The sequence below is a fragment of the Motacilla alba genome, chromosome 6, assembly GCF_015832195.1.
Source record: "Motacilla alba alba isolate MOTALB_02 chromosome 6, Motacilla_alba_V1.0_pri, whole genome shotgun sequence".
Lineage (NCBI taxonomy): Eukaryota > Metazoa > Chordata > Aves > Passeriformes > Motacillidae > Motacilla > Motacilla alba.
Window position 1 is genome coordinate 19,022,165 of NC_052021.1, and position 12,512 is coordinate 19,034,676.

A 12,512-nucleotide genomic window follows, 5' to 3' on the forward strand; every position below is an offset into this window, starting at 1 on the left:
AAGGGTACCTAGACTGACCAGTTTAAAGTTCATTTACATATGACCACACTTGTGAAGATGCAGCCACAACTCTGACAGCAACATCTCAACCTTTAAGCATTTCCACTGAATTCCACACCTGATTATAGTGTGAGTAACTTCCCTTGAAACCTGATCATTTACAACAGAGTGTGCATGTCTGGTTTTTAAAAAAATCAGCCCAACACTAATCCTAGTTCACCTTCTTTGCCCATCTCAAACACTCACTTTAAGCACATACAGCCTGCAATGACTTTATCCAGTCATTTGCTATTTATGGTATTATGGCATGTGTATGCAATGTTTTAGTGAGTTTTTTGTTATTGGAGCATTGTTTTGCACTAAAGAATGAAGCTGGCTTTGTTCACAGTGAGTTAATAGCACATCTTAATGACTTAGAATAGCATGAGGTACTCAAAGGCAAGTACAAATTTAAACAGTTCACTCATGAAACTCTTGTCAAGCTTCAAAAGACACAGATTTTAGAAAGGCAGGAACCTGCTTTTGTTGCAGGAAAGATGAAAGAGCTTGGAGCATATAAAGGAAATAATGAGAAGATTCAAAAACATCCCATCCCGTGTGTAGAATCAATATTTGAAAACACTCCATGTTCTAAGCCAGCTCTTTGCAAATCATTTCCTCTCCTTATCCGCTGCCAGAAACTGAACTCAGATGTTTCTATTTCTCTTTGAAAGCCTGATAACAAGTTTTGTAGGAACAGGTCTTCTCCTGAGGTTTTCTTTTATATTTCTTTCTGATCTGTAAATGCTAAAGAAAATAACTTCTGAGAATATATTGAATATGTCTGATCCTAACCACAGGCAGTACTGCAAGAAGAAAGCATGCAAGCTATAATATAAATAGAAATATCAAATCTTGCTCAAAAACTTGGTCAATCTTCATCTCAGTGTTTAAGCTGATCTGTTCTATGTGGATGAACATTATTTGTGAGACAGAAAGAATATTTGGAGGAATAAAAATTGGGAACTGAACAAGAAAGAATAATTAATTTCAAGATTTAGAAATACTTGGAACATGCAGAATGAAAAACCCATCAGGTTTATACCAGGGTACACAAGTAGAAAAAAAAAGACCCTCACTCATACTTTTGCAAAGCTTGTATTGCAGTAGGGAGGACACCTCTCATGGTGGAGCACAGCTGCACCGGGCTTGTCCTCCACAAAAAGAAGAGACTTAAAAAGGTCATTGTCCTGAATGCCTCAAAAAGGACCTGCCTGGAATCTCTATTCAGGCCTACCTAATTTCCACTGCTGAACAATTCTGGCCCACTCAGAGTATGCTTGAGACCACTGACACACATATGCCCACCTCAGAAATGTTTTCTGAGTCCATACAGATGACAGAAAAGCCTTCCAGTTTCATAACTATTCATTTAGGGAATATCCATTCAATTCTATGCCCATTTAAGAGGTGAAATATAGATGGAGGAAAATCTCCTGAAAGCACTCCAGCAGCAATGTAGAATTATGGAGCAGCAACCAAAGCATTAAAAAATAAAAGGAAAATATGTGCAGTAATATCTGTAGAGGTATCAGAGTTCCTTCCTTCCTTTCCAGATAACACGAGAAGCTGGAATTAGTAGGTTGTTAGTAAAAGAGAAAATTGTTGCAGGTCTATTGACAATTTCATTAGGTATGATAAGGTATATCTATGAATATATTTGTTTTCAAAATTCCTGATCCTTCTCTGCCACTCTACAGAGGCTGGTATTCTCCTTAAAAATCCAGCAATCTGTGATAGTAGAAGAGCCCTGTTGTAGCTGTGGTGGCTGAGGAGCTGAAAAGCATGAGGATTGAGAATAAAAGGAGTCACCCCTCTGGTTTTCATCAGGGAAAAGCTGAAGTGATAGTAGAAGGAATGAGTAGTGGGAAAGAAACAGAGGCTTATTGTCAAGTTGCTGCATGATTGGGGGAAAAAACAGTGCATGACCATCCTTTCACTGCCAGTACCGCTTCCAAACAGCCAGGAATTGAGTTTTCATTCTTCTGCAGCCGCAGCTGCTCAGCCAGACACATGACTTTGGGCACAAGGTCAGTAATGCTTTGATTTATTTATGATCCAAAACTGGTGAAGCTTCATGGGAGCTGCAAAAGATGGTATGAAACCTGAGCTTGAGGAGTTGCTTTACTATTTGGGAACAAATGTATTTCGTTGTGTTGTTTTGCTTGTAAGTTGGTGAAAGTATGGCATTTTCTTGCAAGATTCCTTGTGACTAAAGAGATTCAGGCCTGGCTCACCTAGCCTGAAATGAGGTAACTCTGGGGTAGCTACAGAGGTATGGGAAGATGGCAAGTGAGAGAACCAGAAAGTGGTGATTTTAAACCAAAAGAAAGGGGGCTAACTCAGTAAAACAAAGGTCTCTAAATGTCCCTTTTTCTACAAAAGGAGCCTTTTCAACACACAGATTGTACCAGAATGTAGTGCTAGGAAGTTAGTGTATAAATTGTTGTTCTGTGAGAAGAAAAAAAATGCTATTCATATTATTTGAGGGGAAAATAGTTTAAAAGTCTTCTTGAATAGGAAAACAATAAATGCAATAGATTTTTGGCTGAATCACTCTGACTGAAAGATCTATCACTGGGACAACAGAAGTTTAGGTGTGGCCTCTAGAGGAGTTCTACAGTGTAAAGATACTAATGCAAGCACTGCATTTTCTTTGAGCCAAGAGTATGTAGGTCTTCACAGGCAGTGGAGCTGCTACATGTGTGCCTCTAAGCAGCATAGCTACCTCCCAGGGGTTTTTTTGTTCCTTTCTTGCTTAACAAAACTGGATCCTGCACTCAGTCTCTACGTAGGAATTACATTTAGCTAAGTGTTCTTTTCCTTTATCCATCCTCATCCTATGGAGTGGATAAATTTTGTCATTAAGCAGATTTGTATAAATTTTGAAAATATAAATAATTGCTTTATTTAGGTTTCTAAGTTTTTAATTAAATTGTAAATATTCAATTTTTTATTTGCAATTGTTTTTACTTTTTTTCACTAACTATCCATACAACTTGGTTATCTCCACTTTGAAATCTTCACTGTGACAATGATTGATTTACTTACAAGTTACCCAATAACTGTGTGTTTCACAGAGTTAGCCAGAAATGTTTCCAAATTCACCTACAGATCAAATGCATAGTATGGGAATGCAAGTGACCTACTTCTTAGGCAAATGGGTGAAATTATTTTCTCCAGAAGATTTGCTCCTTTTCTTGGATTCATTGATACTTTTGCCTTGATCAAGAGCAGCATCCTACCCCAAACCTTAGCAGAGAGTCCAGGTTGCTGCCCAGCACCCTCAGACAGACACTTGAAGTCAGTTTTGTCCCATTTAATTAACAAGTAGGGAGTACCAGACTGGCTCCATTCATTATTAGACAGCACTTTTCTCATCAGAAAAGTACAGAACCTGTCTGGATTGCAAGTGCAGAGGAGGACTACTGACAGATTAATATATTGGATCTTGCAGAGAGAAGATATGGCTGTTTGTTGCTGTGACATATTTGTTTCAGGGAGTTACTTATTCAGAGAAACTGAGAAGAATGAAGAGAGCTGTGGATCCTGAAGCCTTTATGAGTATTGTAAGTTGGTTGATGGAGTGACCTGAGGATGGATGGTATGCATGACTTACAGCAGAGGGGTTTCTAAGTGTTAGAAATAACAGGGTAGATAAGCTGCCTTTGTTTAACCTATCCTCTCTAGTCATTGTATATACTACTGCTTTCTCTTCTATTCTCTTCTGCCTGCATGTGTAACAGCCCATCTTCTCTCTGGTAGAAATTAAAGCAAATAGTAAATCTCCAGACTTGTTTTCCTTTTAAATATCAGTTACCAGCTTGCTATTGCTGGCAGTGCCTGCCTATCTGAAAGAATGACTATCTGGAATGTCAGCATTTCATCAGCAATGAGGTCTGTAAACAACTGGTGGTGATCAGCAGAGACCAGAAATGGCCAGCTTTTCAGAAAAACACCTCTTGCCAAGCAAGCTTGCATAGGTTGCATTGTTTGTTAAAATCTTCGAGGTTCTGTCCTGCATGGCAAAATACATTGAGTAATTCTCTGAGTACAAGTTATAAAAACGAATACTCTTTTGTAACAAAACAGATGGAACGTTACAGGTCAAAAGTAATATTTACTTCAGAGCTTAAGATGGGCTGTGCTAGTTTGTCTTGCAACTGTGCAAATGTCTGATCTTTTTATTTCCATAATGTAGTCAGCTCTTCAGCAGTGCTCACTGCATCTATGCTGTTCAGCAAACCAGAGCTGTGAAGCTGTCTGGATTCCTCTGAAGGTAGTTTAAATAAGCTGGTTTCAGGCTGTATCAAAGAAAATCAGAAGCATTGCACCCAGACAGCTCCTCATCTCAGCCACCCACCTTATCTTAGCTCATAAAGTCCTGCTATGAGCTTATAGAGGTTCTTATATCACCAGAATGCAAGGGCTTATGATTGTGTGGCAGGTTTTATGTGACATGTTTTAACCAGGTAGTAAACCCCTAGGTATAACATAAAGAAAAAATGAAATTTGTTGCTTTAGGGTTACATACATTCAGATGCTTAATGTATGTAGGTTAAATCCCCAGCTGTACCCGATTGCTAACATTTCTTCATTGTGACTGTCTTAAATATATGAAATGGACTTGTGCAAACAAATGTGTTTGAACCTTCTCTCCTAGAATGAGCTCATAACTTACAAAGGGTACCCCAGTGAGGAGTATGAAGTGATGACAGAAGATGGTTATACCATTACCATTAACAGAATCCCTTATGGTACTCAGAATCAAGGAAGCCCAGGTACAGTTATTTAATATGACACAATACCAGTCTAGATAGGGCATATTCTCAAAAGACACAACTTGTATTTTTATAACATCCACCAAATGCATGCATGAAGGAAATTTTAGCAAAGAGTTCTCGCTGCCCTGAACAACATGCAAGATCTACAGAATTAATGTCAAGCACCTATTTATAATAAAAATCCACCATAATATTAAGTATATTCTTCCAAGTGAGAGTTGATGAGTAAAACTTTTTAAAAAATTAAAAATAGGATAAAGGTTGCCTAATCAACCTGTTTTGCAAAAGCTTTTGCAGCTTCTAATTTTGCTTTGCTTTTGCTTACACCTGGTTAGTATCAGTGTCTGATTCATATTTTGGGTAAAGGAAATCTCTGAAAACAATCCCACCCCTTCATCTTCCTATCAGTGTTGAGAATCTCAAGCTGATGTGTCTGAGCTGTACAAACAATGACCAGAGGGTGCCAAGTTAGTTTGCTGTGCTGTCAGGCAGATCTTTCCATCAATTCTTTCAGAAGCTTAGAAGTTGTCCCTTACAAAAAGAGGGGGTTTGTTCTTATGATTTGTTGATTCAGGAAAAGATCCCAGTATTGAATATGAGAAAATAATGTCTCTGAACAACCAGGAAATTAAACGATAAACCAATTATAAACTGTTTTGGTTTTGCTTTATTTTTCAGCTTCAAGACCTGCTGTGTTTCTCCAGCATGGATTATTGGGAGATGCTCGTAACTGGGTCACAAACCTGCCCAACAACAGCTTGGGCTTCCTGCTAGCTGATGCTGGATTTGATGTTTGGATGGGAAATAGCAGAGGGAATCGCTGGTCAAGAAAACATCAGAAGTATTCCATTGATCAAGATGAATTCTGGGCTTTCAGGTAGACAGAACCACTGAAGGGGATATCTATTGCCTATCCATCATATTTATTTCAGATAGTTAAATCAGGCATTTACATATGCTACTTTTTAATAAGCATTGTTTACATTTGCTTTTGCTGAGGTGCCCCTATAAAGCATGTGAACTGTAATAGTAATGGTGACAACTTTAATTACTGCTTGATCAGGTTCTTCAAACTAGAGGCACAGCAGCAGAGCGACTCAGAGGAACCTGCCCGGGCCATCTCCAAGGCGTTCCTCAGCCCTGGAGCCAGTTTTGGCAGCTACTTAGAAACACTAGTCTGTGTAATACAAGAACCCAAAAAAAAACTTGAGTAGTATCTTCCATATCCAGTGCCAGAAAAACAAAGAACTTAGAATAATTGAATGATTCACTAAATCAGTCAGACTCTTTCTTTGCTGACAAGCTATTAATGAAATTGTGAATTCAATTTAAAGTCTGGGTTTTAATTTATGCGTGCCTCTCTTTCAATCTCCTGTCTGCAGTTTTGATGAGATGGCAAAATTTGATCTTCCAGCAGCAATAAATTTCATTTTGGAGAAAACAGGACAGGAGAAGTTGTACTATATTGGCTATTCACAAGGTACTACCATTGGTAAGTTACACAAAAGAGAGGAATTCTTCCAGAAAACAGGGGTAAAATGTGATTTAAGATACTGAGTTACTGGATGTACTTGAAGTTTTCATTAACTCTTTGTAGTTGTGAAATACTGTGTTAGTATGAGCAATTTTCAACATGTAGGCATTTAAAATTTATTATAAAGATAATGAAGCATAATGGATCAAATGCACTGCTGCTGGAAATCTGTCAACTAAGAATTAATCTGGAAAATGTTGTGCGTGGGCCATGCAAATTGTTTCTTTCCAAGATGCAAGGGTGTGCCCAACAGCAGCTGGTCAGTTCACCAAAATAAACAAAACAGGAAGATGAGAGTACAGAGAGAGAAGTTGGCCAGTTTGGACCAGATGTAGGCATGAAAAAAGAAAATACAAAGTTGGATTGACTGGAGGAAAAATTATTTTTCCTCCCAATAGTATTAGAAATACATGAATGTACATCAAAAATGTGCATCCATTTTTAATCAAGTCTGGAAGAAAGCTGCAAAATATAGAAAGAAATGTCTTTGAATAGGAGAAAACTCTTACAAGCTGGTAACTTATGGAAAGGAGGGTTTTCATACAAATCTAGGTTGGACCATAGTCTCTGAACAACTAACAAGGTTGCTTATAAATTGAAAGTGCACAATATCATATATTAATACTGAAAACAGTCTATTGTAAAAATATGGGGGTTTAACTCCTCTTTTTTTTTTTTTTTTCAGCTTTCATTGCATTTTCAACAATGCCAGAGCTGGCTCAAAAAATCAAATTCTACTTTGCATTGGCACCTGTCACTGCTATTAAGTATGCTAAAGGCCCAGCAACAAAACTCCTATACCTTCCTGAGAAAATGCTCAGGGTGTGTGATATCTTGGTTTCCACTGTTTAACCATATACTTGTTTGTTCAGCTCTTAAAATGGATAAATAGAAAGTATGGGGCTTTGTGAAGTTGACTCATTTGCATGTGGGCAGGTTTACCTTGTGGTGAGAGTTCAGACAGGGGAATAAGAAAAGCTTTTAGTCCAAGGCATCAGTGCAGCATGGGGACAGGTCACCCAGAGAGGTACAAAGATGCAGATCCTCAAAGATTTCCCAGATTCCTCCAGGCAAAGCCACTGATAGAAAAGCTTAAACTATGAATTGGAGTTAATTTAACACATCTCTTCATTAAAAGTGATGTAACCCAGATTGAGTAATGCCCAAGCAGGCTGATGCAATTGAAAACCGAGTAATTTCTCACTTGTTTGTGGGAACATCATCTAACAAATGGAGAAAAGGCAAGTAAGAACCTCTTTAATTGATGGAGAAGTGTGTACATTCCCAAATTATTTTTACCTTTGTATTTCACAGAATATGCTTGGCAACAGAGAATTCCTTCCCCAGACTGAGTGTCTAACAAGGATAATAGCCCCTGTCTGCAGCCACCGAGCTTTTGCCAGGCTTTGTAGAAGTGTCTTCTTCAATCTGGGTGGCTGTAACCTGAAAAACATTGATGTGGTACGTATAACTTTCATCAGCTCTTCTGGGAGTTTAAGCTTATGCTCCTCAAATTCACCTTCAATCCTGTAGTGTGAATCCTGAATTTCTATTAGTATCACATTGCAGGGAATGGTCCCCACTACTGGACAGCAGTATCTGCTGATTGCCCTATGTCTAGCAGGGAACCACTGCCTCTGCCCTCAGAAGAGCATTTGGCACCAGTTCTGGAGTTGACAGCTGCTCAGAGCCCCCCAGAATTCTGCAGTCTGCCTTCTGACAGACCTCACCCAGGGCACCATATCCTGGTCCATACTGTGGCCACTGGTCTCATCAGAGATATGTCACATGCTGGCACACTGAAAAAGAAGAAATGAAAAGTCTACCTGCTTCATGTTTTCACTTTGAAACACAAAAAGGAACACACATATTCCTCCTTGCCCTCATTCTCCAAGCCTTGGGCCACCAGGATAGGAGAGTATTAGGATGTACCTGGGCACCTCACACTATGTGCAGCTGTAGGTCAGATCACATGGGAGTCAAAATTTTGCTCCAGCATTTTTCAAAAAAAGCCTCAGAAATTGTTCACTGAGAAAGGATCCCACAGCAGCTTGCAAAGAAAGCCCTGCAGTACTAGGGTGTGTTTTATTTCAAATATTTGTGCATTCATCAGGAAATTGCATTTCCCTTTGCTGTTCTGTCCAACAGTGATCCTCTCTCACACAGAGTGTGATACAGAATTCTGAAAAACACCACACAGATTGCAGTCTAAATTGCTGGCTTTCTATTCATTCCTTCTCATCTGTAGATTCTTTCAGATTCTTAGTCATCCTGGAAAATGCTCTGGTTAGGGATTGCTCTTTCAGTGCTACTCCCAATCTGACACACTGCCACATGTGAAGTAAATCTGAGGGAGTCTCCAATCATGCCACTCCAATTTCCTTTGGTTTAATTGATACATGACACTGCTGTAGCATATTTTTTGAAGTACATCTGCATAGAAGGGAAGAAGAGAATGCTCACTGAATATTCTCTTTCAGAACCGAATCAATGTGTATATTGCCCAAACCTCTGCTGGAACTTCTGTGCAGAACATAGTCCACTGGAGTCAGGTATGAGCAAACCCCTGAAAGAGAAGATAGGTACTCACCTTGAGCTGAGTAGAGATGTAAGAGATAACCAACTGTGAAGCCATTGCCAACTTCTTGGAAACACATGCAACTTGTGAATTGCAGCTGAAAACTCAGTTCAGAACACTATTTTTCATTGCTCCTTCTTTTGCCAGCAGGATAGAAATGCCCTGTGTGATACAGGTACATTTGAAGCCAACAATGAAGAGTAAAAAATATGTAGGCTGGAAGCTGTGTGTGCAGGTGTACACATCATTCTTCTTACTGTGTATCTGGTACCTTTTATAAATGATGTCCACAGTTTGTAGGGAGTTTACCTTAAATTAGTCATGTTTCCAAAGTGGTGTCAAGAAATAAGCAGGATTTAGGCTGCCACATAAATTGTATTAAAACCCTTGTAGTTTCTTCTCTTGCTTTCGAGGCTGTCAGTGTCTGGACAGCAGTAGGACCATAAATAATAAATACTTTATTTAGTAGACTGTTTGTATCCCTTACCTATAAGGTACTGCCATAGTACCTCTTCAGCAGCAGTGCTGATGGGAGCTGCCTTTCTGTCTTTGGGCTCACACTCTGAGGATCCAAAGAGCTCCCTTGGAGGAGCCTCTGCAGAGGGGCAGGTTTGCTGGCAGCACCACAGGCTCTGGGGCAGCACTGGAAGCAGGTGTGAGCACATAAAACTTGCAGGAGTGTTCATGCCCTTTTCAGCAAAGCAAACACACAGATACGCCTGACTGACATCTGCACAGGCACTTACTCAAAATAGAACTGTACTTTTGGCTGTGAGATTGCATTAGATAGTATGTTTGAATAAATTGCTTTTGTAACCATGACCTAGACCTTTTTCTGTAAAGAAAAAGGGTTACAAAAGCAGAGCGGGGGGAGTTCTGCAAATTGACTCAGATGTAATTCAGCATTTAACCACAGACTACAAGCATAAACATGCAGAAGTAATACTCCTAAGTCTTTGTAGTCCTTACTGTTATTACAACTAAAGGAGCTAACAGAATTTCAATACTAAGATTCTGGTGAAGGTGTCTCTCAGAGCAGGAGCAACCCATGATGTAGGTATAGCCAAGAAGGGGAAGAACTAAAAATAGTAATTTCTATATTCAAAATAGAGTGGGAAGAGAAAACATAAGATAGAACAACTCACAGAGCTGAGTGTTGGCAATGTGACTGTAAGAATAGGGCAAGGCTGTAGCACTGAGATGAACTTGCTGACAGCAGTTGTTAACAACAGTTTTACAAACTTGAACAAATTGCCTGCAAGGAAATCCTTGGGTCTGTCTGCAGAAGATGTGAATTTCTTTTGTTATGACAAAAACATCTGACTCTTTTCACTTTTTGACACCTGTAATTAATTTACTATCGGCTCTTTCATAGCTCTTTGAAGAACTTCTGTTGGGGCTTTAGATTGGAGTCAGAGGCTCATCAGGGAAAGAACACACAAACTTCCCAAATGATGGCTTTATAACTACCCTTCTCTTGTTCATCCTCTTAGGAGGCCCGCTCGGGGAAGTTCCAAGCTTATGACTGGGGCAGTTCAAAGAAGAACATGGAAAAATACCAACAGGTATGTTTTGGTGAAGCAACCTTGGACAGCACAGAAACACACAGGAAGAGAGCAAGGACGTAGTAGGAGACACATTTTCAGAACATAAGTAAATTAAACTATTATTGCATTTTAGTTTGGAAGTCAACAGAAAAAGCATGCAAGCATTAGTGGCAATAATACGTTTAATACATTTTAAAAGAAAGAGAGAGAGAGGAAGAGAAAAACTTTCAAATTAAATGATCAATATGAATAGGAGGAAGTAAGGGTAGAAAAAATAGAAACTCATTTTGAAAAAGAAGAGTACAAAGAAAATAACAAAAACCATCTTGCCTACTAGGGTAACTGAAGCAGATGACAACATTAGGAATAGGAAAACTGGAAAACTAGCAACCACCCCTAGATTCTAGCAGCCAGAGACAAAAGGACTTTGTCCTCAAGCAGACCCTGAGGAACACATTTTCCATTCAACAATCGAATCCCATCCTTGACCCTCCTAGCCTTTAGGTCTCCACAGCAGCCTGTCATTACAAGTTACATGTTTTAATGATGAATTGCATGAAATGCAGCTTCCTTTGGTTTGCCTTGAATTTGCTTGCTCCTGAAAAGTCACGGGATGCCTTCTAGGTTTTGTGTTTGGGATAATTACTTACAGTGTTCTTTCTTCCTACCGTTTGTGGTTGTATAAACCTGCCTCCTGCCCTTGCTATGGTGTCTCTTTTCCAAACACAGGAGTCCTAAGCTGCTTTCCCTCTCCTCCCACAGAAGCCATTCCACGATCCTTTTCATCCTTGTTGCATGTTGTGTTTTCTCTCTAGCCTATGTCTCCTGGGACTGAACAGTACTTCAAAAGGACCATGATGGGGGTTTATCCAGAGGCATCCTCATATCTCTGTATAGTTTCAGGTTCCGGCCCTGAGATTCCCACTTGAGAAAGCAAAGACCCAACAATAACTCTTTGTCAGCTCAGGAGGTGTTTTACTTTTGGCTGTGCAATCAGTTGAGTAATCCCTGTGAGAACAGATAAAAAAGGCAAACAAGGGAACATCCTTCCTCTTTGGTTTAGACACTTCTACTTTGAGCAGTGACAGAAGAAAATCCCAATTGAATGTTGAAAGTTGCTGTGCTCTCCTGGACATTCATTCCTGCACTGTTTTCCAGACTATTCCTCCTCTCTACAACATAGAAGAGATGACTGTACCAACCGCAGTATGGACTGGGGGACAAGACCTGCTCGCAGATCCCAAGGACGCAGCCATTTTATTGTCTAAAATCAAGAAGCTTATCTATCACAAGAAGATTCCTGAATGGGCACACCTGGATTTCATCTGGGGATTGGATGCACCTTTACACGTGTACAATGAAATTATTGACCTGATGCAGAAGTATCCTTAGCCCACAACCAGAAGCCTTACCTGACTCATTCAACAGCACTTAGATTCACTGGGTACAAAAACCCCCTTCTGTTATATCTGGAGTCAGGGAAAGGGTTCCTCCTGCACACCACATGTCACAACAATGCCTTTTGCATCCTGATAGTGCACTTCATGTTTTCTGGCAACCTTGTGGATCTGTAATACTTTTTCAATTGATACATCTTCAATTCTGCAATAACTACACTTTGCTAACAGAAGACAGGGTTTGCTTCCAGCCTACTCTCCTCTCTAGACTGTAACAGTAATGAAAGCACTTCCTTTCTCTGGATACATTCTGTGATTTCTAGATGTTTTCCATTCTTAAGATTATTGCTCAGTTTATTGGGCTGGCAGTTATTTAAAGGCTTAGTGTAATCAAAATCTTATTCTAACTGTTATGGTATTGTATAATTTTATTACTAAGCAAGATTATTAAACAAAAAAATGAGTTCATACCAAAAAAAAATCACCTCACTCCTGAAAAGAAGATGGTTTGTCTTTGTTTGAAACAGGAATGCTCCCTGTTTTCATGAGGAAGAGCAAGGGACATGGTAGACAAATAGAAAACAGTAGCCAGTATCATGGTTCAAGTATGCACCTGGCAGCTGGGAAACTTGG

The 12,512-nt window shown here is 39.5% G+C and overlaps 1 protein-coding gene across 4 annotated transcripts; it reads left to right on the forward strand.

The window, feature by feature from the left end:
• The first annotated feature begins 1,814 nt into the window (after positions 1-1,814).
• LOC119702337 (lipase member M-like) lies at positions 1,815-12,368 on the forward strand. Of its 4 annotated transcripts, none has more exons than XM_038140233.1 (10): positions 1,815-2,069; positions 3,497-3,608; positions 4,703-4,820; positions 5,502-5,700; positions 6,206-6,315; positions 7,043-7,179; positions 7,672-7,818; positions 8,838-8,909; positions 10,429-10,500; positions 11,298-11,610. In XM_038140233.1, the coding sequence occupies exons 1-10, from the start codon at positions 2,053-2,055 to the stop codon at positions 11,409-11,411; spliced, it is 1,098 nt and encodes a 365-aa protein (XP_037996161.1). In that variant the 5' UTR covers positions 1,815-2,052; the 3' UTR covers positions 11,412-11,610. The 4 variants fall into 4 exon arrangements, with proteins under 4 accessions (XP_037996161.1, XP_037996160.1, XP_037996159.1 ...); XM_038140232.1 differs by lacking the exon at positions 11,298-11,610 and adding an exon at positions 11,641-12,368 and having other exon boundaries at positions 1,816-2,069; positions 6,206-6,303; XM_038140231.1 differs by lacking the exon at positions 11,298-11,610 and adding an exon at positions 11,641-12,368 and having other exon boundaries at positions 1,819-2,069.
• The last annotated feature ends 144 nt before the right edge of the window (positions 12,369-12,512 follow it).